Source organism: Athene noctua, unplaced genomic scaffold (assembly GCF_965140245.1).
Source record: "Athene noctua unplaced genomic scaffold, bAthNoc1.hap1.1 HAP1_HAP1_scaffold_657, whole genome shotgun sequence".
NCBI classification, from domain to species: domain Eukaryota; kingdom Metazoa; phylum Chordata; class Aves; order Strigiformes; family Strigidae; genus Athene; species Athene noctua.
This window is the reverse complement of record NW_027438093.1, coordinates 1-26,040: the sequence shown is the minus strand read 5'-3', so window position 1 is coordinate 26,040 and position 26,040 is coordinate 1. Positions and strand designations below refer to the sequence as shown.

Genomic DNA, 26,040 nt, shown 5'->3' with positions numbered 1-26,040 from the left:
GTGGCACTAGGGGACACGGGACTCCCACGCAGATGGGTGACACTAGGGGACAAGGGACACTCAAGGGGGTGGCACTAGAGGACAGGGGACACCCAAGGGGGTGGCACTAGAGGATGGGACACCCACAGCAAATGGGTGACACTTGGGGACACAGGTGACACTCCCAGCAGACAGGTGACACTAGGGGACAGGGGCCACCCAGTGGGATGAGACTAGGGGACAGGGGACACCCAAGGCGGTGGCACTAGAGAATGGGACACCCACAGCAGATGGGTGACACTTGGTGACACCCAGTGGGTGGCACTAGGAGACAGGGGACACCTGAGGGGTGACGCTAGGGGACAAGGGACACCCAGGGGGGTGGCACTAGGGGACAGGGGGCATCCCCAGCAGATGGGTGACAGCAGGGGACACCCAGTGGGGTGACAGTAGGAGAGGGGAGACACCTGGGGGGTGGCGCTAGGGGACACCCCCAGCAGATGGGTGACACCTGGGAACACCTGGGGGGTGACACTAGGCGCCACCCACACAAGTGGGTGACACCAGGGAAAACAGGTGACACCCCCAGCAGAGAGGTGACACTACGGGACAGGGGACACCGGAGGGGTGGTATTAGGGGACATGGAACACCCAGGGGGGTGGCACTGGGGGACATGAGACACCCAAAGAAGTCACACTAGGGAACAGGAGACACCCGGAGGGGTGGCACCAAGGGACAGGGGACACCCACAGCAGATGGGTGACACAGGGGGACACGTGGCCCTCGGAGGACACAGGCTGTCCAGGTGGCACTGGGGGACCCCCAGGCCACCCCCCGGTGACACCACGGGGACCCCCCTGTCACCGTGTCCCCCTCACGCAGGTGGTGCCGGTGCCAGCTCCGTTTATTGGGGGTGGGGACACCGAGGGGTGTCACTTGTCCCCTCCAACACCGAGGTCACAGCAATGGCACTGGAAGGGTGGCAGCTACAGACACGTGTCCCCATGTCACCAGCCACCAGGGCAGGGACACGGGGGCGGCCACGTGTCCCCGCTGTCACCCACGCGGCTGTGGAGGTGGCATTGGGATGCTGCCACGTGTCCCTTCTGTCACGGATGCAGTGACAAGACACAGCCATATGTCCCTTCTGTCACCAACGGGGTCACAGCGATGGCAGCAGGACAAAGCCACGTGTCCCTTCTGTCCCCAACGCAGTCACAGCGATGGCGTCACGATGCGGCCATGGTGACAGCACGTGGCCGTGTGTCCCCTCTGTCACCAACGGGGTCACAGCAATGGCATTGATGCGGGGGTGGTGACAAGATGTGGCCACGTGTCCCCTCTGTCACCAACGGGGTCGTGGCAATAGCATCGATGCGGAGGTGGTGACAAGATGTGGCCACGTGTCCCCTCTGTTACCAACGGGGTCACAGCGATGGCATCGATGCGGAGGTGGTGACAAGATGTGGCCACATGTCCCCTCTGTCACCAACGGGGTCACAGCGATGGCATCGATGCAGAGGTGGTGACAAGATGTGGCCACATGTCCCCTCTGTCACCAACGGGGTCACAGCGATGGCATCGATGCAGAGGTGGTGATAAGATGTGGCCACATGTCCCCTCTGTCACCAACGCGTCCATGTCAATGGGATGGGAGGTGGCCATGGGGACAAGATATGGCCACGTGTCACCTGTCACCCCCGTGACCACAGCGATGGCACGAAAATGAACGCTAGTCCCCTTTGTCACCAATGTTGCCATGACGATGACATCAGGATGTGGCCACGTGTCCCCTCTGTCACCAACGAGAAAACGTTGTGTCCCCTTTGTCACCAAGGTGGCCAGGAAATTGGCACCAGCACACGCCTGTGATGTCAGGACGTGGCCATGTGTCCCCTTTGTCACTGACACGGCCACAGAGATGGCAGCAGGACATGGCCACGGTGACAAGAAGTGGCCACGTGTCCCCTCTGTCACCAACATGGCCACAGAGATGGCTTCAGCATGAAGCCACATGTCCCCTTTGTCACCAACATGCCCACAGCGATGGCACAAGGACAAAACCACGTGTCACCTCTGTCACCAACATGGCCACGGCGTCATGACGAAGCCACGTCGAGTGGCCACGTGTCCCCCCTGTCACCAACGTGGTCACGGCAAAAGTTGGGCTGCATAAACACGTCACTTCTGTCATCAAGCCAGCCATGACGATGACATCAGAACGTGGTCACGGTGACAAAATGTGACCACGTCTCCTCTGTCACCAACGTGGCCGCAAGAACAGCAGAAGAATGAAGAGGCGTGTCGCTTTTGTCACCGAGGTGGCCGTGACAACGGTATCAGGATGTGCCCATGACATCATGACGTGGCTCTAGGTCCCCTCTGTCACCAACACGGCTGTGACGATGGCATCAGGAGGTGGCCATGGTGACAAGATGTGGCCACGTGTCCTCTCTGTCACCAACGTGGCCACAGCAATGGCTTCAGGATGACGCCACACGTCCCTTTTGTCCCCAACATATCCGCAACGGTGACATCAGGACGTGGCCAGGGTGACAAAATGTGGCTACGTGTCTTCTTTGTCACCCATGTGTCCACAGCGATGGCCTCAGGAGATGGCCACGGTGACACGACAAAGCCACATGTCCTCTCTGTCACCAACACGGCCATGTCGTCACAACGAAGCCACATCGAGAGGCCACGTGTCCCCGCTGTCACCAACGTGGTCACCACGCTGTCATGATGCTGCCACGGGTGCCACCGTGGGGGTGGCGGTGGCTGGGTGTCCCCGTTGTCCTTTCAGTCCCGTGTCCCCTTCCCCTCCCGCAGCCGCTCCTTCAGCTCCGCTATCGCCCGTCGCTGGAGAGGGGGGGACACGTGGGGGTCAGGGGACAGTGGGGACATGTGGGTGGCCCCGGGGAGGGACCACGCCCCAGGGAGGGGGAGGACAGGAGCGTCGTGAGTGTCCCCAGGTGTGGAAGTGTCCCCTGTGTCCCTCCCCCACCCGCTGTGGAGCTCTGGTGGCACTGGGGGGGGGGCAGGGAGAACACTCCTGTGGGACATCACGGATAAGGCTGATGTTGGGGACACTGGGTGGGGGCATTGGGGGACACTGGGGATATTGGGGACACGGGGGGGCATTTGGAATACTGGGAAGGTACTGGAGATGTTTGGGACACCAGAGGGGATGTTAGGGACACTGGGGGGGACACTGAGGTGTTGGGGACACCAGGGGGGGTGTTGGGGACATGGGGGGGGGAACTGGGGACACTGGGGGGGGCACTGGAGATGTTGGGGACACAGCGGGGGGTACTGGTGACGTTGGGGACACCAGAGGGGTGTTGAGGACATGGGGAGGGGGGAATTGGGGACACTGGGGAGGACACTGGAGATGCTGGGGACACCAGGGGGGGTGTTGGGGACACAGGGGGGGGGAATTGGGGACACTGGGGGGGACACTGGAAATGTTGGGAACACCAGGGGGGTGTTGGAGACACTGGGGGGGTACTAGAAACGTTGGGGACATGGAGGAAGGGAATTGGGGACACTGGGGGGGACACTAGGGGTGATGTTGGGGACACAGTGGGGGGGAATTTGGGACACTGGAGATGTTGGGGACACCAGTGAGGTGTTGGGGACACAGTGTGGGGGGAACTGGGGACACGGGGGGGGGGTGTTGGGGACACGGGGGGGGGTCCTTACCCGGTTGGGGTCATCCGGAGGAAAAATCTCCCTCTGGGGGAAGAGTGAGGGGGTCAGTGAGGGAGGGGTGGGGACACCGCGGGGGGGGATGACCCCCAGGGGTGTCCCGTCCCCCCCCCCCAAAATGGCCCAGGCCCCGCCCCCACCTTGCGCTCCACCACGTGCCGCTGGAAGTACTCGCCCTGATTGGACACCCAGAACACGGTCACCGGGAAGGACAAATAGAGCAGCATCTGGGGACAAGGGACATGTCACCCCCTGACCCCCCCCCTCCCGGGGTCACCTGTCATCCCCACGCGGGGTCACCTGCTCCCTTGCCCCCTCCCCAGGTCAGCTGACCTCCACTGGGCCACCTGCCACCCCCTCCCGGGCCACCAGCCATGTCCCCGGGGTCACCTGTCACCCCACATCCCCCCCCTGGGTCACATGTCCCCTCCCCGGGGGTCACCTCTCCCCCCCCCCCCCCCCCCCGGGGTCACTTGTCCCCTTCCCGGGATCACCTGTCAACTCCCCCCCCCTCCGGGTCACCCTACTCCCCCAGGGCCACCTGCCCCCCCACCCTGGTCACCCTGTTAACCCCTTGGGGTCACCTGTCACCCCTCCACCACCCCCCGGGTCACCCTCTCACTGCCTTGGGGTCACCTGTCACCCCCCTGATGTCACCCTGTCCCCCCTCGGGCCACCAGCCACCCCCCCAGGTCACCTGTCCCCCCCCCAGGTCACCTGTCCCCCCCCCCAGGTCACCTGCCCGCCCCTCAGGGGTCACCGTGTCCCCCCCGGTGTCCCCCAGCCCAGGGCACAATGTCACCCTGGGGCAGGACAGGCCCCTCCTGCCCCCCCCCCATTACCCCCCCGGAACTCCCCCCCCCCGCGATTTGTTCCCCCGGGGGTGCCACCCCCCACCCCCTTATGGCTCCCCCCGCACCCGCAGGATCTCCAGCTTCACCCCCATGGCGCCTCCGGGGTCCCCGCACTTCCGCTTCCCCCACCCCGAAACACGGCGGCCGCCCATTGGCCGAGCGCCCAGCACCGCCGCCTCCCATTGGCCTTAGCGGCGAGCGACAGGGAAAGGCGGGGAGAGACCTTGAAGGACGGGAAAAACGACCAATGAGAGTGCGGGAAATGAGCCGGAGACCGGAAGTGGCGTCACTAAGGCCCGACGGAGCGGGGGAAGATGGCGGCTGCGGCCGAGATGGCGGAGCGGGAGGAGCCGATGGAGCAAGAGGAGCTGGCGGCGGCCCCGGAGGAACCGGCGGCGGCCCCGGAGGAACCGGCGGCGGCCCCGGGGGAACCGGCGGCGGCCCCGGAGCAACTGGCAGCGGCCCCGGAGCGCCCCGAGCTGCGCTTCGTGAGTCCCCTCGTATCCCGGCCCTGTCCCCGTTTCTGCCACCTCCTGTTGTCGCGTTCTGTCCGTGTCCCCTCACCCCTGTCCCTCCCCGTCCCCTCGCTGGTGTCCGCGCCGCTGTCTGTCCCCTCACTGCTGTCCCCGCCACTCCCTGGCCTGTCACCAGTGTCCCCGCTGCCCGGTGTTCCCGCCACTCCCTGTCCCCATCCCTCAGTGGCGTCCCCAACCCTCATGATGTCCCCGCTGTCCCCAGTGTCCCCATCCCTGACAGTGTCCCCGCTGTCCCCAGTGTCCCTATCCTTCCTACTGTCCGTAATACTGTCCCCGCAGTCCCTATGCCTCATGCTGTCCCCATGTCCCCAGTCTCTCCCGCTGTCCCCACATCCCTGCTGTCCCCCCCACTGTCCCTCTGTCCCCATCCCTCCCACCATCCCCATTTTCCCCTGACTTTACTGTCCCCATGTCCCCCCCACCGCTCCTGTGTCCCTGCTCTGTCCCTAGTTGCTGTCCCCATGTCACTCCTTTCTGTCCCCATGTCCCCATCCCACCATCCCCTGCCTTCCCCATGTCCCTCCTGCTGTCCCCATGTCCCCCCACCACTCCTGCGTCCCTGCTCTGTCCCTCCCGCCGTGTCCTGGTGTCCCTCTCGCTGTCCCTGTGTCCCCATCCCTCCTGCTGTCCCCATGTCCCTTTTGTTGTCCCCATGTCTCCCCCACCGCTCCTGCGTCCCTGCTGTCCCTCTCGCTGTCCCCATGCCCCTCGCACTGTTCTTGTGTCCCCAATCCCTTCTACTGTCCCCATGTCCCCCCACCGCTCCTGCGTCCCTGCTCTGTCCCTCCCACCGTGTCCTGGTGTCCCTCTCGCCGTCCCCGTGTCCCCATCCCTCCTGCTGTCCCCATGTCCCTTCTACTGTCCCCATGTCCCCCCACCGCTCCTGCGTCCCTGCTCTGTCCCTCCCGCCGTGTCCTGGTGTCCCTCTCGCTGTCCCCGTGTCCCTCCTGTTGTCCTCACGTCTCCCCCGCTGCTCCTGCGTCCCTGCTCTGTCCCTCCCGCCGTGTCCCCGTGTCCCTCACGCCGTGTCCCCGCTGTCCCCAGGAGGAGGAGGACGTGCAGCACGAGGAGGAGCTGCTGCGGAACCCCTTCTCGGTGCGGTGTTGGCTGCGCTACGCCCAGGCCCGCCTGGGGGGGCCCCCCCAGCGCCTCAACCTGCTCTTTGAACGTGCCCTGAGGGAGCTGCCGGGCAGGTGGGGACATGGGAGGGGACACGGGGACAGCCACGGGGGGGACAGGGACTAGGGGACAACTTGGGGGTGCGGGGGGACCTTCTAGGCTAAGGGGGATGGTGAGGAGGGGGGACGGGGACATCCTGGGTTACCCATAGGGTGGGGTGTGACAGGGACACGCCAAGTCCCTTTGTGAAGGGAAATAGGTGACAAGGGACATCCTGGGTCCCCTCAGGAGGTGTGTGGGGGGGTGACAGGGACCTTCTGTGTCCCCTCACAGCGTGTGGGGGGGTTGATGGGGACCTTCAGGGTCCTTTCATGAGGCAGAGGGGTGGCAGGGAGTGACAGAATGACAGGGGGGGTGACAGAAGGGTGGCAGCGGTGGCTGGGGGGTGACACGGGGGTGACCGGGAGGTGACAGGGGGTGATGGCGGTGACAGAGGGGTGGCAGCGGTGGCTGGGGGGTGACAGGGAGGTGACAGGGGGTGATGGCGGTGACAGAGGGGTGGCGGGGAGGTGACAGGGGGTGGCAGTGATGTCTGGCAGGTGACCCGGGGATGGCAGGTGGGTGATGGGGAGGTGACAGGGAGGTGACAGGAGGTGACGGCTCTGTCCCCAGCTACAAGCTGTGGTACCAGTACCTGCGGCAGCGGCGGCAGCAGGTCAAGGGGCGCTGCCCCACGGACCCGGCCTACGAGGAGGCCAACGCCTGCCACGAGCGGGGGCTCGTCTTCATGCACAAGGTGGGGGGGGGACACAGGGGCAGGGGGGGACATGGGGGGGACACGACCCGGCCACAGGAGGAGGGAGGGGGCAGCTGGAGGGGACCCAGGGAGGGGATGTGAGGGGGTTGGGGAGGGGATGGGGGGTTTGGGGGGGGATCTGGAGTCTCACAACTGCCCCCCCAAACATGACCCAGCCCCATAACTACCTCCACAACTGACCCCCACAACCCCTTCCCAGCCCCACAACTGCTTTTCCAAACATCCCTCAGCCCCATAACTCCCCCCACAGCCTCTTCCCAGCCCCATAACCGCCCCCTCCAAACATTCCCCGGCCCCATAACCCCCCCAGGGGCCCTACCCAGCCCCATAACTCCCCCCACAATCCCTCTTCCAGCCCCATAACTCCCCCCGGGAGCCCTCCCCGGCCCCATAACTCCCCCCACAATCCCTCTTCCAGCCCCATAACTCCCCCCGGGAGCCCTCCCCGACCCCATAACTCCCCCCGGGAGCCCTCCCCGACCCCATAACTCCCCCCGGGAGCCCTCCCCAGCCCCATAACTCCCCCCGGGAGCCCTCCCCAGCCCCATAACTCCCCCCGGGAGCCCTCCCCGACCCCATAACTCCCCCCGGGAGCCCTCCCCGACCCCATAACTCCCCCCGGGAGCCCTCCCCGACCCCATAACTCCCCCCGGGAGCCCTCCCCGACCCCATAACTCCCCCCGGGAGCCCTCCCCAGCCCCATAACTCCCCCCGGGAGCCCTCCCCGACCCCATAACTCCCCCCGGGAGCCCTCCCCAGCCCCATAACTCCCCCCACAATCCCTCTTCCAGCCCCATAACTTCCCCCACAATCCCTCTTCCAGCCCCATAACAACTCCCCCCGGGAGCCCTCCCCAGCCCCATAACTCCCCCCCAGCCCCATAGCTCCCCCTACAAGCCTCCCCCAGCTCCCCAACCCGCCCCCCCCCCCCCCCCCAGCAGCCCCCTAACCCGCCGTGCCCCACAGATGCCCCGCATCTGGCTGGATTACTGCCAGTTCCTGGTGGATCAGGGCCGGATCACGCGGACGCGTCGCACCTTCGACCGGGCGCTGCGGGCGCTGCCCATCACCCAGCACCACCGCATCTGGCCCCTGTACCTGCAGTTCGTGCGCCGCTACCCCCTGCCCGAGACCGCCGTGCGCGTCTACCGCCGCTACCTGAAGGTACCACCGGCACCCGGGGCGGGGTGTGACACCCAGAGGGGAGGGGTGACATAGCTGGTGGTGGCATCCTGGGGGGGCGGAACACTCTACAATATTATTTTAGGGTGGGGGTGCAGCTGGTGGTGGCACCCTGAGGGAGATAGAACACCCTAGAGTGGTGTCGCCCCATGGTGGTGGCATCTGGGGTGGTGGTGGCACCCTGGGGGAATAGAACACTCCATGGTGGTGTCACCCCGGGGGGGTGTCACTCCATGGTGGTGGCATCTGGGGTGGTGGTGGCACCCTGGGGGAATAGAACACCCCAGGGGGGTGTCACTCCATGGTGGTGGCATCTGGGGTGGTGGTGGCACCCTGGGGGAATAGAACACCCCATGGTGGTGTCACCCCGGGGGCGTGTCACTCCATGGTGGTGGCATCTGGGGTGGTGGTGGCACCCTGGTGGTGTCACCCCGGGGGCGTGTCACTCCATGGTGGTGGCATCTGGGGTGGTGGTGGCACCCTGGGGGAATAGAACACCCCAGGGGGGTGTCACTCCATGGTGGTGGCATCTGGGGTGGTGGTGGCACCCTGGGGGAATAGAACACCCCATGGTGGTGTCACCCCGGGGGCGTGTCACTCCATGGTGGTGGCATCTGGGGTGGTGGTGGCACCCTGGGGGAATAGAACACCCCATGGTGGTGTCACCCCGGGGGGGTGTCACCCCATGGTGGTGGCATCTGGGGTGGTGGTGGCACCCTGGGGGAATAGAACACCCCATGATGTCACCGTAGGATGGTGGCACACCTGGCAGTGTCATCTTAGGGTGGTGGCATCTAGGGTGGTGGCAGAGCTGGTGGTGGCACCCCGGGGGGGTGGAACACTCCACAATATTATTTTAGGGTGGGGGTGCAGCCGGTGGTGGCACCCTGAGGGAGATAGAACACCCTAGGGTGGTGTCACCCCATGGTGGTGGCATCTGAGGTGGTGACATAGCTGGTGGGGGCACCCCGGGGGGGGTAAAACACCCCGTGATGTCACCCCAGAGTGATGGTGCACCCCACAGTGTCATCTCAGGGTGGTGGCATAGGTGGTGGTGGCACCCTGGAGCAGTAGAACACTCGGTGACGTTACCCCATGGTGGTGGCACACCTGGAAGTGTCAAGCCATGGAGGTGGCACATGTGGTGGTGGCATCTGGGGTGGTGGCAGAGCTGGTGGTGGCACCCTGGGGGGTTAGAACACCTCGTGATGTCACCCCAGGGTGCTGGCACACCTGGAAGCGTCACCTCGGGGTGGTGGCACAAGTAGTGGTGGCATCTGGGGTGGTGGCAGAGCTGGTGGTGGCACCCTGGGGGGGGTAGAACACCTCGTGATGCCACCTCAGGGTGGGGGTGGCACCCTGGGGTGGTAGAAAACACCCTGATGTCACCCCAGGGTGATGGTGCACCCCACAGTGTCACACCAGGATGGGTGTGCAGCCGGTGGTGGCACTCTGCGGGGGGGGGTGGAATACTCAGTGATGTCAGCTCAGGGTGGTGGCACGGCCCAGTGTCACCCTGGGGTGGTGGCGGCATCTGGGGTAGAACAAGGACAGAGATGACAGCAGGGACAGCGAGTAGGGACAAAAGGACACAGCAGGGACAGGAGTGGTCGGGGGGGGGGCGCAGAGGTGGCAGAAACAAGTGACGGGGACAGAGGGGACCCGGGGCGGGGACAGCGGTGGCGCTGGGTGTTTTTCTGGGGACAGAGGTGACACCACAGGGCTGGGGACAGCACGGGGGCCGTTGGGGACAGGGTCTGAGTGTCCCCTCCCCAGCTGAGCCCCGAGAGCGCGGAGGAGTACGTGGCGTACCTGCGCTCCGTGGGGCGCCTGGACGAGGCCGCCGTGCGCCTGGCCCGGCTCGTTAACGACGAGCGCTTCGTCTCCAAGGAGGGCAAGTCCAATTACCAGGTGGGTGCTGGGGGGGGGCCACCTGTGGGTGCTGGGGGGCACCCAGGGAGTGGAAAAGGGGCTGGAGGGGCGGGCAGTGGGAGGAGCTGAGGGGAGATGAGGTGCTGGGGGGGCACCCTTGGGTGCTATGGAGAGGCGCGTGGGTGCTGGGGGAGCACCCAGGGAGCTCAGGGTGGGGGAAAGGGGCTCTAGGGGCCACCTGTGGGTGCCGGGTGGGGGCTAGTGGGTGCCGGGTGGGGGCTAGTGGGTGCCGGGTGGGGGCTAGTGGGTGCTGGGGGGGGTCTAGTGGATGTTGGGGGGCACCCAGGGAGCTCAGGGTGGGGGAAAGGGGCTCTGGGGGCCACCTGTGGGTGCTGGGGGGCCACCTGTGGGTGCCGGGTGGGGGCTAGTGGGTGCCGGGTGGGGGCTAGTGGGTGCCGGGGGGGGGCTAGTGGGTGCCGGGGGGGGGCTAGTGGGTGCCGGGGGGGGGCTAGTGGGTGCTGGGGGGGGGCTAGTGGATGTTGGGGGGCACCCAGGGAGCTCAGGGTGGGGGAAAGGGGCTCTAGGGGCCACCTGTGGGTGCCGGGGGGGGCTAGTGGGTGCCGGGGGGGGGCTAGTGGATGTTGGGGGGCACCCAGGGAGCTCAGGGTGGGGGAAAGGGGCTCTAGGGGCCACCTGTGGGTGCTGGGGGGGGGCTAGTGGATGTTGGGGGGCACCCAGGGAGCTCAGGGTGTGGGAAAGGGGCTCTGGGGGCCACCTGTGGGTGCTGGGGGGCCACCTGTGGGTGCTGGGGGGGGGCTAGTGGATGTTGGGGGGCACCCAAGGAGCTCAGGGTGGGGGAAAGGGGCTCTGGGGGCCACCTGTGGGTGCTGGGGGGCCACCTGTGGGTGCTGGGGGGGGGGCTAGTGGATGTTGGGGGGCACCCAGGGAGCTCAGGGTGGGGGAAAGGGGCTCTAGGGGCCACCTGTGGGTGCTGGGGGGCCACCTGTGGGTGCTGGGGGGGGGCTAGTGGATGTTGGGGGGCACCCAGGGAGCTCAGGGTGTGGGAAAGGGGCTCTGGGGGGCCACCTGTGAGTGCTGGGGGGCCACCTGTGGGTGCTGGGAGGGGGGGCTAGTGGATGTTGGGGGGCACCCAAGGAGCTCAGGGTGGGGGAAAGGGGCTCTGGGGGGCCACCTGTGGGTGCTGGGGGGGGCTAGTGGATGTTGGGGGGCACCCAGGGAGCAGAAAAGGGGCTCGGGGGGGGGGGGGGGGGAAATGGGAGGGGTTGAGGGGAGATGAGGGGCTGGGGGGGCACCCCTGGGTGCTGGGGGCATCACTTTGAGGAGGGGGGTGGTTGTTAACCAACTTCAGCGTGGGGGTTTCAGGGGGTCTCAGGGGGGGGTTTGGGGGTCTTAGGAGATTTTTGGGGCTCCCAGGGGGGTGCTGACCCCCCCGTTTCCCCCCCCCCAAGCTGTGGCAGGAGCTGTGCGAGCTGCTGGCGCAGCACCCGGGGCGGGTTCGCTCGCTGGAGGCGGGGGCCATCATCCGGGGGGGCCTCACCCGCTTCACCGACCAGCTGGGCCGGCTCTGGGGCGCCCTGGCCGACTGCTACATCCGCAGCGGCCACTTCGAGAAGGTGACATGTCCCTTGTCACCCCCCTGCTGTCACCACCCTCCCCTCCCCTCCTCTCGTCATCCCTTCGTCACCCCCAGCCCTGGCTCCCAGGGCTACTGTGGGATGGGATTACTGGCCCCGGGGCCACCCAAGGGCCACCACTGCCTGGGTCCCCTGTCCCCAGAGCCACTCCCCTTCCCTGTCCCTGTGTCACCCAGGGCCACCACCCCTGTCCCCATGTCACCCCAGGGCAACCACTGTAGTCCCCTGTCCCCAGAGCCATTGTCACCCCCCCTTCCCTGTCTCTGTGTCACCTCATGGCCACCACCTCACTGTCCCCATGTCCTCACAGCCACCCCTGTCACCCATCCCCATGTCACCCCAGGGCCACCACCACAGTCCCCTGTCCCCAGAGCCACTGCCACCCCTGTCACCCATCCCCATGTCACCCCAGGGCCACCACCCCAGTCTCCTGTCCCTAGAGCCACTGCCACCCCTGTCACCCGTCCCCATGTCACCCCAGGGCCACCACCACAGTCTCCTGTCCCTAGAGCCACTGCCACCCCTGTTATTTGTCCCCATGTCACCCCAGAGCCACCACCCCCTTGTCCCCATGTCCCCCCAGACCCATCCCCTGCCCCGGGAGCTCCAGCCTTGGTCACTCCCCTGTCCCTGTCCCCAGCCTGCTGTCCCTGTCCCCACCTTCCCCCACTGTCCCTGCTTGTGTCCCCATCGTCCCCCTGTTCCTCTTCCCTGTCCCCGCACTGTGTCCCACCTGTGTCACCACTGCCCCCACCCCTTGTCCCCATCCATTCTCCCCCCTGACCCCGTGTGTCTCCCCCTGCCATCCCCATGTCTCTCCTGTCCCTGTCCCCACTGTCCCCCCCGCTGTCCTTGTCTGTTCTCCCCCATCCCCGTGTCCCCCCCACCGCCCCTGTGTCCTCCCTGTCCCCGTGTCCCCCCCCCTCCCATCCCTGTGTCCCCTTTCTCCTCTCCCATTTCCATGTCCCCCCCCGGGCTCCGTCCCCGTGTCTCTGTCCCTGTGTCCCCCCCCAGCACTCTGTCCCCGTGTCCCCCTGCTCTATCCCTGTGTGTCCCTGTGTCCCCCTACAGCACTCTGTCCCTGTCACCCCCAGTGCTCTGTTCCTGCGTCCCCCCCCCAGTGCTCTGTCCCCCACCCCGGGCTCTGTCCCCACGCGTCCCCACCCCAACCCGTCAGGCTCTGTCCCTGTGTGTGTCCCCCCCAGGGCTCTGTGCCCATGTGTGTCCCCCCCTCAGCGCTCTGCCCCCCCCGTGTCCCCCCCAGCGCTCTGTCCCTGTCCCCGCAGGCGCGGGACGTGTACGAGGAGGCCGTGCAGACGGTGATGACGGTGCGAGACTTCACGCAGGTGTTCGACAGTTACGCCCAGTTCGAGGAGAGCGTCATCGCCGCCAAGATGGAGACGGCGGCCGAGCTGGGCCGCGACGAGGACGGTGAGTTTGGGGGGGGCCCTGCCTCGGTTTCCATCAAAAAAGGGGAATTTGGGGGTGCCCTGCCTCAGTTTCCCTCAAAAAAGGGTGAGTTTGGGGGTGCCCTGCCTCAGTTTCCCTCAAAAAAGGGTGAGTTTGGGGGTGCCCTGCCTCAGTTTCCCTCAAAAAAGGGTGAGTTTGGGGGTGCCCTGCCTCAGTTTCCCTCAAAAAAGGGTGAGTTTGGGGGTGCCCTGCCTCAGTTTCCCTCAAAAAAGAGTGAGTTTGGGGGTGCCCTGCCTCAGTTTCCCGCAAAAAAGGGTGAGTTTGGGGGTGCCCTGCCTCAGTTTCCCGCAAAAAAGGGTGAGTTTGGGGGTGCCCTGCCTCAGTTTCCCGCAAAAAAGGGTGAGTTTGGGGGTGCCCTGCCTCAGTTTCCCGCAAAAAAGGGTGAGTTTGGGGGTGCCCTGCCTCAGTTTCCCTCAAAAAAGAGTGAGTTTGGGGGTGCCCTGCCTCAGTTTCCCGCAAAAAAGGGTGAGTTTGGGGGTGCCCTGCCTCAGTTTCCCGCAAAAAAGGGTGAGTTTGGGGGTGCCCTGCCTCAGTTTCCCGCAAAAAAGGGTGAGTTTGGGGGTGCCCTGCCTCAGTTTCCCTCAAAAAAGGGTGAGTTTGGGGGTGCCCTGCCTCAGTTTCCCGCAAAAAAGGGTGAGTTTGGGGGTGCCCTGCCTCAGTTTCCCGCAAAAAAGGGTGAGTTTGGGGGTGCCCTGCCTCAGTTTCCCGCAAAAAAGGGTGAGTTTGGGGGTGCCCTGCCTCAGTTTCCCGCAAAAAAGGGTGAGTTTGGGGGTGCCCTGCCTCAGTTTCCCGCAAAAAAGGGTGAGTTTGGGGTACTCTGATCCCCCTGCTCCCCACAAGGGGTAGGTTTTGAGGTGTCTTGACTCCAGGGGCATTTTTTTGGGGTGCCCTGACACCCCCCGCTCCCCTGGGGGGTTGTTTTCGGGGTGCCCTGCTCCCCCGGGGGTTGGTTTTGGGGTGCCCTGACCCCCTCTGCTCCCCCGGGGGGTGGTTTTGGGGTGCCCTCACCCCTGTGACGGTTTTGGGATGCCCTGACCCTGCCCCGCTCCCCCGGGGGGTCGGTTTCGGGGCGCCCCGCTCCCGTGACGGTTTTGGGATGCCCTGACCCTGCCCTGCTCCCCCGCGGGTCAGTTTCGGGGCGTGCTGACCGCCCCGCGGGTCGGTTTCGGGGTGCCCTGCTCCCCCGGGGGGTGGTTTTGGGGTGCCCTGCCCCTGCCCCGCTCCCCCGGGGGTCGGTTTCGGGGCGCCCCGCTCCCCCGGGGGGTGGTTTTGGGGTGCCCTCACCCCCGTGACGGTTTTGGGATGCCCTGGCCCTGCCCCGCTCCCCCCGGGGGTCGTTTTCGGGGCGCCCTGCTCCCCCAGGGGGTGGTTTTGGGGTGCCCTCACCCCCGTGACGGTTTTGGGATGCCCTGGCCCTGCCCTGCTCCCCCCGGGGGTCGTTTTCGGGGCGCCCTGCTCCCCCAGGGGGTGGTTTTGGGGTGCCCTCACCCCCGTGACGGTTTTGGGATGCCCTGACCCTGCCCTGCTCCCCTGCGGGTCAGTTTCGGGGCGTGCTGACCGCCCCGGGGGTCGGTTTTGGGGTGCCCTGCTCCCCCGGGGGGTGGTTTTGGGGTGCCCCGCTCCCCCGGGGGGTGGTTTTGGGGTGCCCTCACCCCCGTGACGGTTTTGGGATGCCCTGGCCCTGCCCCGCTCCCCCCGGGGGTCGTTTTCGGGGCGCCCTGCTCCCCCGGGGGTCGTTTTCGGGGCGCCCCGCTCCCCCCGGGGGGCAGTTTCGGGGCGCGCTGACCCCCCCGCGCAGAGGCGGTGGAGCTGGAGCTGCGCCTGGCGCGCTTCGAGCGCCTGATGTGGCGGCGGCCGGTGCTGCTGAACAGCGTCCTGCTGCGCCAGAACCCCCACAACGTCCACGAGTGGCACAAGCGCGTCCAGCTCTACCGCGGGAACCCCCAGCAGGTGGGGGCGCGGGGGGGGACACAGTGCTGGGGACACGCACACTGTGGGGTGGGGGAGGCACGGAGCAAGGGACAGTGCTGGGGGGGGGGGCACGGGGTGGGGGACACACTGGTGGGGACGTTGCGGGGGGGACGTGGAATAGGGGACGGTGTGGGGGGTGACGTGGGGAGGGGGACATAGAATGGGGGACACTGCGGGGGGGGATAGTGTGGGGGGACACGGAGTGGAGGACAGTGGGGGGACACCGGGGCGGGTGTGGGGGACGCCTGGGGACACCGGGGCGGGTGTGGGGGACGCCTGGGGACACCGGGGCGGGTTTGGGGGACGCCTGGGGACACCGGGGCGGGTTTGGGGGACACTGGGGCGGGTTTGGGGGACGCCTGGGGACACCGGGGTGGGTGTGGGGGACACCGGGGCGGGTGTGGGGGACGCCTGGGGACACCGGGGCGTGTGTGAGATGGCTCCAGGGGACAGCAGAGTGGGTGTAGGTGACACTTGGGGACACTGGGCGGGGTGTAGGGGGACACTGGGGACACTGGGCGGGGTGTAGGGGGACACTGGGGACACTGGGCAGCGTATCTGGGGACACTGGGGTGGACGTGGGGACAAGGGGGGGGGACATGGGGACACACCCCTGACATAGACACTCCAGGGCAGGTGTGGGGGGGATGTGTGGGGACACAGGGGTTCATGGCGGGGGGGGGGTGGCGCATGACACATCCAGGGAACTTGTGGGGGTCCGGCGGTGTCCCCAACGTGTCCCCAACGCGTCCCCAGATCATCAACACCTACACGGAGGCCGTGCGCACCGTGGACCCCTTCAAGGCGACGGGGCGGCCGCACGGGCTCTGGGTGGCCTTCGCTCGCTTCTACGAGGACAACGGGCAGCTGGACGACGTGAGCGGGGACCCCCTTGTCCCCAGGGGCCCCCCCAAACCCCCCCGTGTCCCCCCGACCCTGACTGTCCCCCCGACCCTGACTGTCCCCTGGTGGTGTTCTCAAATCCTCTCTGTGCTCCCTCAAGTCTCGTCTGTCCCTTGTGTCCCCCTAAAGTCTGAGTGTCCCACCTGGCCCCCCCCCCCCCCATGTCCCCTGTGCCCCCCCGAGTGTCCCCCCAAACCCCGCTTGTCCCCCACGTGTCTTCTGTGCTCCTCCTGAGTGTCCCCTGTGTCCCCAAACCCCTTCTGCCCCCACGAGTGTCCCCTGTGCCCCCCTTGAGTGTCCCCTGTGTCCCCAAACCCCTCCTGCCCCCCCTGAGTGTCCCCTGTGTCCCCAAACCCTGCTTACTCTCTCTGAGTGTCCCCTGTGTCCCCAAACCCTGCTTACTCTCTCTGTCCCCTGTGTCCCCAAACCCCTCCTGCCCCCCCTGGGTGTCCCCTGTGTCCCACTGAGTGTCTCCTGTGTCCCCAAACCCTGCTTACTCTTTCTGAGTGTTCCCTGTGTCCCCGAGTGTCCCCTGTGTCCCCAAACCCCTCCTGCCCCCCCTGAGTGTCCCCTGTGCCCCCCTGAGTGTCCCCTGTGTCCCCAAACCCTGCTTACTCTCTCTGAGTGTCCCCTGTGCCCCCCCTGAGTGTCCCCTGTGTCCCCAAACCCCTCCTGCCCCCCCTGAGTGTCCCCTGTGTCCTCAAACCCTGCTTACTCTCTCTGAGTGTCCCCTGTGCCCCCCTGAGTGTCCCCTGTGTCCCCAAACCCTGCTTACTCTCTCTGAGTGTCCCCTGTGCCCCCCCTGAGTGTCTCCTGTGTCCCCAAACCCTGCTTACTCTCTCTGAGTGTCCCCTGTGCCCCCCCTGAGTGTCCCCTGTGTCCCCAAACCCCTCCTGCCCCCCCTGAGTGTCCCCTGTGCCCCCCTGAGTGTCTCCTGTGTCCCCAAACCCTGCTTACTCTCTGAGTGTCCCCTGTGCCCCCCCGAGTGTCCCCTGTGTCCCCAAACCTTGCTTACTCTCTCTGAGTGTCCCCTGTGCCCCCCCGAGTGTCCCCTGTGTCCCCAAACCCTGCTTACTCTCTCTGAGTGTCCCCTGTGCCCCCAAACCCCTCCTGCCCCCCCTGAGTGTCCCCTGTGCCCCCCCTGAGTGTCCCCTGTGCCCCCCCTGAGTGTCCCCTGTGCCCCCCCTGAGTGTCCCCTGTGCCCCCCCTGAGTGTCCCCTGTGTCCCCAGGCCCGCACCATCCTGACCAAGGCCACGCGGGTGCGGTTCCGGCAGGTGGAGGACCTGGCCGCCATCTGGTGCGAGTTCGGGGAGATGGAGCTGCGCCACGAGAACTACGACGAGGCGCTGCGCATCCTCCGGGTGCGTGGGGCGGGGGGGGGCGACACGGGACCCCCCCACACACCTGGGGACCCCCCCCACACACCTGGGGACCCCCCTCACGGAAAAGATTTGGAGGGCGGGGGGTGTGTGGGTGCTACAGCAAACAGCCACCCCAAAACCACCGCCTGGGTGTTGTAACGGGGTGTTCGGCTCCGGAAATGACGCTGGGGGGGGGCGTGTGGGGACTTTGGGGACACTGGTGACACCCCTCTGTGTCCCCCCACGGCCCCCCCAGAAAGCCACGGCGCTGCCAGCCAAGAGGGCCGAGTACTTTGACTCCACGGAGCCCGTCCAGAACCGTCTCTACAAGTCCCTCAAGGTCTGGTCCATGTTGGCCGACCTGGAGGAGAGTTTGGGCACCTTCCAGGTGGGTGACACCCCCCCCCCCGCCTCCCCGTGCCCCCCCCCCAGCACCCCCAAACCCGCTGTGGGGTCCCTCCCTGCACCCCTCCAGTTGTGGGGTGCCCCCCCCTTTGCACCCCAACATCTCTCTTGGGTTCTCTGGGTACCCCTTTGGCTTCCTGGCCCCACTGGGCGCCCCCCAGATCGTTCTTTGTGCCCCCCCCCAGTTGTGGGTGCCCCCCTCTTTGCACCCCAATATCTCTCCTGATCTCTGTGGGTGTCCCTTTGGCTTCCCCGCCCTTCCTGACCCCACTGGGTGCCCCCTTTTTGCACCCCAACATCTCTCTTGAATTCTTTGGGTGCCCTTTCGGCTTCCCCACCCTTCCCAGCCCCACTGGGTGCCCCCCCAGGTCCCTCCCTGTGCCCCCCCAGTCGTGGGTGCCCCCCCCCCCTTGCACCCCAACATCTTCTCAGGGCTTCTGTGGGTGCCCCTTTGGCTTCCCACCCCCTGACCCATGTGGGTCCCTTGGTGCTCACCTGGCCCCTCCAGTGGAGATGGGGGGCACCCAGATCCTCTTGGGGGTGCCCCCCCCCCATCCCATCTGGGTGCCCCACAACTTCCTGGGATCCTTTGGCACCCCTCTGCCCCTCCGGGTGCCCCCCTGATACCCCAGCACCCCCCACTGTTGCTGGGTGCTCCCCAAACGCTCTGGGTGCCCCCATGTCCCCCCCCAGTACCCCCCTTATTCTTTTCGGACCCTCTCTGGACCCCCCCATCCCCTTCCTCTTGCCCCTTGACACCCCCATATCCCCTCTGAACCCCCCCATCCCCTTCCTCTTCTCCCTTGACACCCCCATATCTTCTCTGAACCCCCCCATCCCCTTCCTCTTGCCCCTTGACACCCCCATATCCCCTCTGGACCCCCCCATCCCCTTCCTCTTCCCCCTTGACACCCCCATATCCCCTCTGGACACCCCCATCCCCTTCCCCTCTCTCCTTGACGCCCCCATATCTCCTCTGGACCCCCCCATCCCCTTCCTCTTGCCCCCTGACACCCCCATATCCCCTCTGGACCCTCCCATCCTGTTCCCCTCACCCCTTGACACCCTCTGTCCTATCTGGACCCCCCTATCTCCTCTCCCCTGGTTCCTGACACCCCACTGTCCCCCGGGGATGCCGGGTGCTGACCCCCCCGCGCCCCCCCAGTCCACCAAGGCAGTGTACGACCGCATCCTGGACCTGCGCATCGCCACCCCCCAGATCGTCATCAACTACGGGCTCTTCCTGGAGGAACACGGTTACTTCGAGGAGAGCTTCAAGGTGGGTGCCCCAACACCGGGAGGGGGGGCTGTTGGGGACACCCTGACAGTGGGGGAGGGTGTTGGGGACACCCCAGGGGCACCCTGTGACTGGGGAGGGGTGTTGGGGACACTGTGGTGACCCTGCAACCAGGAAGGCTGTTGGGGACACTGTAAGGAGGGTTTCAGGGTCTCTCTGTGGCCAGGAAGGGTGTCAGGGTCACTGCAGGGAGGGTGTTGGGGACACTGGGTGACACTGTGGGGACCGTGTAGGTGAAGGTGGTGTTGGGGACACCTCGGGGACGTTCCATGGTCAAGAAGGGTGTCAGAGTGTCGGTGTCACCAGGGGGAGGGTGTTGGGGACACTCCAGGGACAGGTGTCAAGGTCACTGTAGGGAGGGTGTTGGGGACACCTTGAGCACTCTGTGGCCAGGAAGGGTGTTGGGGACACTTCGGGGACATCCCATGGCCAAGAAGGGTGTCAGGGTCACCATGAGGAGGGTGTTGGGGACACCACAGGGACAGGTGTCAAGGTCACTGTAGGGAGGGTGTTGAGGACACCTTGAGCACTCTGTGGTCAAGGAGGGTGTCAGGACCACTGCAGGGAGGGTGTTAGGGACATTGGGTGACACTGTGGGGACCCTGTAGGTGAAAATGTTGTTGGGGACACCTTGGGCACATCCCATGGTCAAGGAGGGTGTCAGAGTCACTGTGGGGAAGGGTGTTGGGGACACCTTGAGCACCATGTGGCCAGGAAGGTTGTTGGGGACACCGGGCGACACTGTGGGGTCCTTGTAGGTGAGAAGGTTGTTGGGGACACCTTGGGGACATCCCATGGCCAAGGAAAGTGTTGGGGACTCCACAGTCACCCCACCATGGGCCAGCCCTGGGGTTCCTCATGGCAGGGCTGGGGGGTGCCGGCGGGAGGGTGACAGCAGGGGGGTGACAGCGGTGTCCCCACGGATGTCCCCAGGCCTACGAGCGGGGCATCGCGCTGTTCCGGTGGCCCAACGTGGCGGACATCTGGCACACCTACCTCAGCAAGTTTGTCACCCGCTACGGCGGGCGCAAGCTGGAGCGGGCGCGTGACCTCTTCGAGCAGGCGCTGGACGGCTGCCCCCCAAAATACGCCAAGAGTAAGGGCCGGGGGGGTGGTTGGGGGGCTCTCAAGGGTGTTGGGGTGGTTGTAGGGGTGTTGGGGTGGGTGTTGGGGTGGTTGGGGGGCTCTCAGGGGTGTTGGGGTGGTTGTGGGGTGTTGGGGGGGGGTGTGTGCAGGCTGGATGCCCATGGGGGAGCACCCAACCACCCACCATGCCCAGCACCCCTGGGGCACCCCCCTGGGGGCATGTCAGGCCCCCCAGCACCCTTGGGTGTGCATTGGAGCCCCCAGCACCCCTGGGCACCCCCGTGTGTATCTGTCAGGTCCCCCAGCACCCCTGGGTGCATGTTGGGGTCCCCCAGCACCCCTGGGCACCCCTGTGTGTATCTATCAGGTCCCCCAGCACCCTTGGGTGCATGTTGGGGTCCCCCAGCACCCCTGGGCACCCCCGTGTGTATCTATCAGGTCCCCCAGCACCCTTGGGTGCATGTTGGGGTCCCCCAGCACCCCTGGGCACCCCCGTGTGTATCTATCAGGTCCCCCAGCACCCTTGGGTGCATATTGGGGTCCCCCAACACCCCTGGGCACCCCCGTGTGTATCTATCAGGTCCCCCAGCACCCCTGGGGGCACCCCTGGGCACCCCCAGCACCCCTAGTTCCCCTTGCCGCGCACACCAGCCCCCCCCCCCCCCCCCCCCCCAGCCCCTCGTTGTGGGCGCAGCGGCAGCCCCCCCCGGGCGGGGCGGGGTGCTGAGGGGTGCTGTGGGTGCCGCAGCCATCTTCCTGCTCTACGCCCGGCTGGAGGAGGAGTTCGGGCTGGCCCGCCACGCCATGGCCGTGTACGAGCGAGCCACGCGCGCCGTGCTGCCGGCCCAGCAGCGGGACATGTTCAACATCTACATCAAACGCGCCGCCGAGCTCTACGGCGTCACCCACACCCGCCCCATCTACCAGAAAGCCATCGAGGTGGGGACGTTTGGGGACACTGCTGGGGAGGAGGGGAGGGGATGGGGACAACGAGCTGGGAGGGGAGGAGGGGAAGGGGGTGTGGTGTGGGGACATGGGGACGCCATGGGGACATGGGGGGGATGTTGGGATGTGGGGATGTGGGACACGGGGGGGCGCAGGGACATGGGGACAGCATGGGGACATGGGGATATGGGACGTGGTGGGGACGTGGGGGGCACAGGGACATGGGGACAGCATGTGGGCATGGGGACATGGGACATGGGGGGGACATGGGGGGCACAGGGACATGGGGACAGCATGAGGACACGGGGCACAGTGTGGGCATGGGGACATAGGACATGGGGGGGCACAGGGACATGGGGACAGCATGTGGGCATGGGGACATGGGACATGGTGGGGACATGGGACATGGTGGGGACATGGTGGGGACATGGGGGGCACAGGGACATGGGGACAGCATGAGGATAAGGGGCACGGTGTGGGCATGGGGACATTGGGACATGGGGACAGCATGGGGACATGGGGTACGGTGGGGGACATGGGACGTGGTGGGGACATGGCGGGGCACAGGGACATGGGGACAGCATGGGGACACGGGGCACAGTATGGGCATGGGGACATGGGATGTGGTGGGCACATGGGGCACAGGGACATGGGGACACCCTGGGGACATGGCGGGGCACAGGGACATGGGGCACAGTGTGGGCATGGGGACGTGGGACATGGGGGGCACAGGGACACCATGGGGACAGCATGGGGACATGGAGCACGGTGGGGACAAGGGGTTGTGGGGGGACACAGGGTGGGTGTGGTGTGATGTCACCCCTTGGGTGCTGCTGTCCCCAATTTTGGGCACTGCTGTCCCCCATGGGTGCTGTCATCCCCAATTCCGGGCGCCGCTGTCCCCAATTCCGGGCGCCGCTGTCCCCGATGGGCGCCGCTGTCCCCAATTCCGGGCGCTGTCCCCGGCAGGTGCTGGGGGACGACGCGGCGCGGGAGCTCTGCCTGCGCTTCGCCGACATGGAGTGCAAGCTGGGGGAGGTGGACCGGGCCCGCGCCATCTACACCTACTGCTCCCAGATCTGCGACCCCCGCGTGAGCCGGGGGCACCCAGGGGTGGGGGGGGGCACCCGGGGGTGGGGGGGGGCACCCGGGGGTGGGGGGGGCACCCAGGGCTGGGGGGGCACCCGGGGGTGCGGGAGGAGCATCCACGGTGGGCGGCAGGCACCCAGTGGGTCAGAGGGGGGGGCATCCATCAGAGCCGGGGGGTAGCCAGTGGGGTACCCAAGGGGGGAGTGGGGGCACCCAAGGGTGGCGGGAGGGGTGTCCCCAAGGGCATGGGGTGCCCAGTACCAGGATGTCCCCAAGGCCACATGGGTCACTTATGCCAGGCTGTCCCCAAGGTCTGTGGGGTGTCCCCAAGGTCTGTGGGGTGTCCCCAGGTCCATGGGGTGTCCAGTGTCAGAATGTCCCCAATGTCATAAGGTGTCCCCAAGGCCATAGAATGTTCTCAGAGCCATGGGGTGTCACCAAGATCATGGGGTACCCAGTGCCAGGATGTCCCCAAGGTCATTGGATGTCCCCAAGTTCACACACAGGGTGCCTAGTGCCAGACTGTCCCCAAGGTCATGGGTTGTCCTCAAAGCCATGGGGTGTCCAGTGCCAGATGTCCCCAAGGCCATGGGTTGTCCCCAAGGCCATGGGGTGTCCAGTGCCAGGTGTCCCCAAGGCCATGGGGTGTCCCCGAGGCCATGGGGTCCCCAGTGCCAGACTGTCCCCAAGGCCATGGGTTGTCCCCAAGGCCATGGGGTGTCCAGTGCCAGGTGTCCCCGAGGCCATGGGGTGTCCCCGAGGCCATGGGGTCCCCAGTGCCAGACTGTCCCCAAGGCCATGGGTTGTCCCCAAGGCCATGGGGTGTCCAGTGCCAGATGTCCCCAGTGTCATGGGCTGTCCCCAGGGTCATGGGGTGCCCCAAAGGCCATGGGGTCCCCAGTGCCAGACTGTCCCCAAGGCCATGGGCTGTCCCAAGGGTGCCCAGTGCCAGACTGTCCCTGGTCTCCTAAGGTCTCCCCAGGCCGATGGGGTGTCCCCAAATGGTTGGGGTGTCCCCCCCGTCACCGTCTGTGTCCCCCCCCCCAGATCACGGCCACCTTCTGGCAGACCTGGAAGGACTTTGAGATCCGCCACGGGAACGAGGACACGATCCGGGAGCTGCTGCGCATCAAGCGCAGCGTCCAGGCCACCTACAACACCCAGGTCAACTTCATGGCCTCCCAGATGCTCAAGGTCTACAGCAACGCCACCGGCACCGGTCAGCGCCGCGGGGGCACCCATGGGTGCTGGGGGGCGGCTGGGGGGGTGTGGGGAGCTCCCAGGGGTGCTGGGGGGCGGCTGGGGGGGTGTGGGGAGCTCCCAGGGGTGCTGGGGGGCGGCTGAGGGGGTGTGGGGAGCACCCAGGGGTGCTGGGGGGCGGCTGGGGGGGTGTGGGGAGCACCCAGGGGTGCTGGGGGGCGGCTGGGGGGGTGTGGGGAGCTCCCAGGGGTGCTGGGGGGCGGCTGGGGGGGTGTGGGGAGCACCCAGGGGTGCTGGGGGGCGGCTGGGGGGGTGTGGGGAGCTCCCAGGGGTGCTGGGGGGCGGCTGGGGGGGTGTGGGGAGCACCCAGGGGTGCTGGGGGGCGGCTGGGGGGGTGTGGGGAGCTCCCAGGGGTGCTGGGGGGCTATCACATGTGTGGGGCGGAGCCCCCATGGGTACCAGGGGGTGGGGGGGGGGCACCAAGGAGCCCCCCAGGAATGGGGGGGGGGACACACAGGGAGCACCCATGGGTGCCCCTGGCAGGAAGAGCCCCCCCTGAGGTACCCCCGTGTCTCTGTGTCCCCTCGTGTCCCCTCGTGTCCGTGTCCTCCCCCCGTGTTGGTGTCCCCTGTGTCCACCACGTCATCGGTGTGTCCCCCGCGCCGTGTCCGTGCCCCCCCCGTGTCCCCCCCCGCAGTGTCGGACCTGGCCCCGGGGCAGAGCTCCCTGGACGACATGAAGCTGCTGGAGCAGCGGGCGGAGCAGCTGGCGGCCGAGGCGCAGCGGGACGGGCCCCGCCCCAAGGACAAGGTCCTCTTCGTCAGGTGGGGAGTGACCCCCCCCCGGGACCCCCCCGGGACCCCCCCGGGCCCCCCATCCCCTCCGTGGGGTCCCCCCCACCCCACCCCACCGCTTCTGGCCTCAGGGGGGTGGTGTCACCTCCATGGCTGGGGGGGGGGAATTTTTGTGTGTGTGTGTGTGTGTGTGTGTGTCCCAACACCGTGGGGGCCACCCCTGTGTGTGTGCCCCCCCCCCGGTCACTCCTGCCCCCCCCCGGTCACTCCTGCCCCCCCCCCCAACCCCCGCAGGGGTCACGCAGGGACTGTCCCCCTGTCACCGACCTGGGGCCACCCTCATCCTGCCCAGGGTCACCCCTGTGTGTGTCCCCCCCCCCCCCTCCCATATTGGGACAATGTCCTCGCTGTCATGGGGGGCGGGGGGGGGCTGTCACCTCCCTGGGCCCCCCCCCCGGGGTGTCGTGTGTGTGTGTGTCCCCCCCAAGCAAAGTCCCCTCCCTTGGCTGCTGTCACCCCCCGTGTCCCCCCTTCCCCAAATCCCACGGGTGCTGCCACCTCCCTCAACAGCCCCCCCCCCCCCCCCGCGACTTGTGGGTGCCCCCCTCACCCCGGGTGCCCCCCCCCTGCCATGGGTGCCCCCCCCACCCATGGGTGCTGACGGGGGGGGCTGTTTCAGGGCCGAGGGCTCGCGGGAGGCGCTGGCCGCGCTGGCCCAGGGGAACCCCGACGAGATCGACCTGGGGGACGAGGACGAGCCCGAACCCGACGGTATCGAGGGGGGGGGACACACACACGGGGGGGGGACACACACACACACCAGGGGGGGCCACAGGGGCGTGGGGGGGGCCACACACACCCACGGGGGGGCCCCCAAGGTTTGGGCTGGGGACAGGGGGAGGGTGAAGCCCAGGGAGGGGACATGCCCCCCCCCCCCCCCAAAAACTCCATGTTTTTGTTGAGGGGGGGTTGTGGTGGGGGGGGGGGCAGTGTGGGGGTACCCCCAAGTTTGAGGGTGCCTGACACCCCCCCCTTCCCCCCCCCCCCCCCCCCTCTTCAGAGGTGCAGCTGGAGCAGAAGCGGGTGCCCTCCTCCGTCTTCGGGGGCCTCAAGGACGACTGAAACCCCCCCCCGGGCCCCCCCCCGACACCACGAACCCCCCCCCCCCCCCCCCTAATAAACCCATTTTTTACAACACACCTGGGGGGCCCCGTTGGTTTTTGGGGGGGGACATGGGGTGGGGGGGGGAACACGCACCCGAGGGGGGGCACCCAGACACCCCCCCCCCCTTGCCACAGGGACAGCAGCACCCATATCCCACCCCCCCCCCCCCCCCAAAGGACCCCCCCAGGCACCTTTAAGTTACTTTATTAAGTGACAACGACACTGCGAGGGGGGGGGGACAACCCCCGCCCCCCCACCCCAAACACCAGCGACCCCCCCACAGACACCCCCCCCCCAATATACAGGGGTCACGACCCCCCCATCCCTAAATTTTTTTTTTTTTTTTTTTTTTTTTGGGGGGGGGGGGGGCAGAGCCAGCAGCACCACGGGGACACTGAGGGGGGGGGACACACACAGTCCCTGGGGGCTCGTGTGTGTCCCCCCCCCCCCAATGTGTCACCCTGTCCCCAACCCCCTTATGTGACTTTAGGGGGGGGGGGGCGCGTGTGTGTGACACTGGGGGGGGGCACCCATTAACCGTGTGTGTCCCCCCCCCTCCGCCCCGTGTCCCCAATGTCACCTCCAGCTGCGATGTGGCACCAAAGTGGGGGGGGGACACATTACACCCCCC

The 26,040-nt window shown here is 66.9% G+C and overlaps 2 protein-coding genes across 2 annotated transcripts; one reads left to right on the top strand and one right to left on the bottom strand.

The window, feature by feature from the left end:
• Nucleotides 1–64: 64 nt before the first annotated feature.
• On the bottom strand, nucleotides 65–4,694 carry PET100 (PET100 cytochrome c oxidase chaperone). Its single transcript, XM_074895342.1, has 4 exons — nucleotides 4,608–4,694; nucleotides 3,829–3,915; nucleotides 3,683–3,715; nucleotides 65–2,839 (listed from the first exon to the last, which is right to left on the bottom strand). The coding sequence occupies exons 1-4, from the start codon at nucleotides 4,692–4,694 to the stop codon at nucleotides 2,780–2,782; spliced, it is 267 nt and encodes an 88-aa protein (XP_074751443.1). The 3' UTR covers nucleotides 65–2,779.
• Nucleotides 4,695–4,846: 152 nt separating this feature from the next.
• On the top strand, nucleotides 4,847–25,436 carry XAB2 (XPA binding protein 2). Its single transcript, XM_074895339.1, has 19 exons — nucleotides 4,847–5,030; nucleotides 6,123–6,271; nucleotides 6,870–6,993; nucleotides 7,981–8,178; nucleotides 9,973–10,107; nucleotides 11,538–11,702; nucleotides 13,010–13,154; nucleotides 14,992–15,143; nucleotides 15,921–16,040; nucleotides 17,298–17,429; nucleotides 17,686–17,817; nucleotides 19,000–19,113; nucleotides 20,065–20,227; nucleotides 20,966–21,156; nucleotides 22,132–22,254; nucleotides 23,299–23,470; nucleotides 24,149–24,275; nucleotides 24,925–25,016; nucleotides 25,306–25,436. The coding sequence occupies exons 1-19, from the start codon at nucleotides 4,857–4,859 to the stop codon at nucleotides 25,365–25,367; spliced, it is 2,670 nt and encodes an 889-aa protein (XP_074751440.1). The 5' UTR covers nucleotides 4,847–4,856; the 3' UTR covers nucleotides 25,368–25,436.
• Nucleotides 25,437–26,040: the final 604 nt, after the last annotated feature.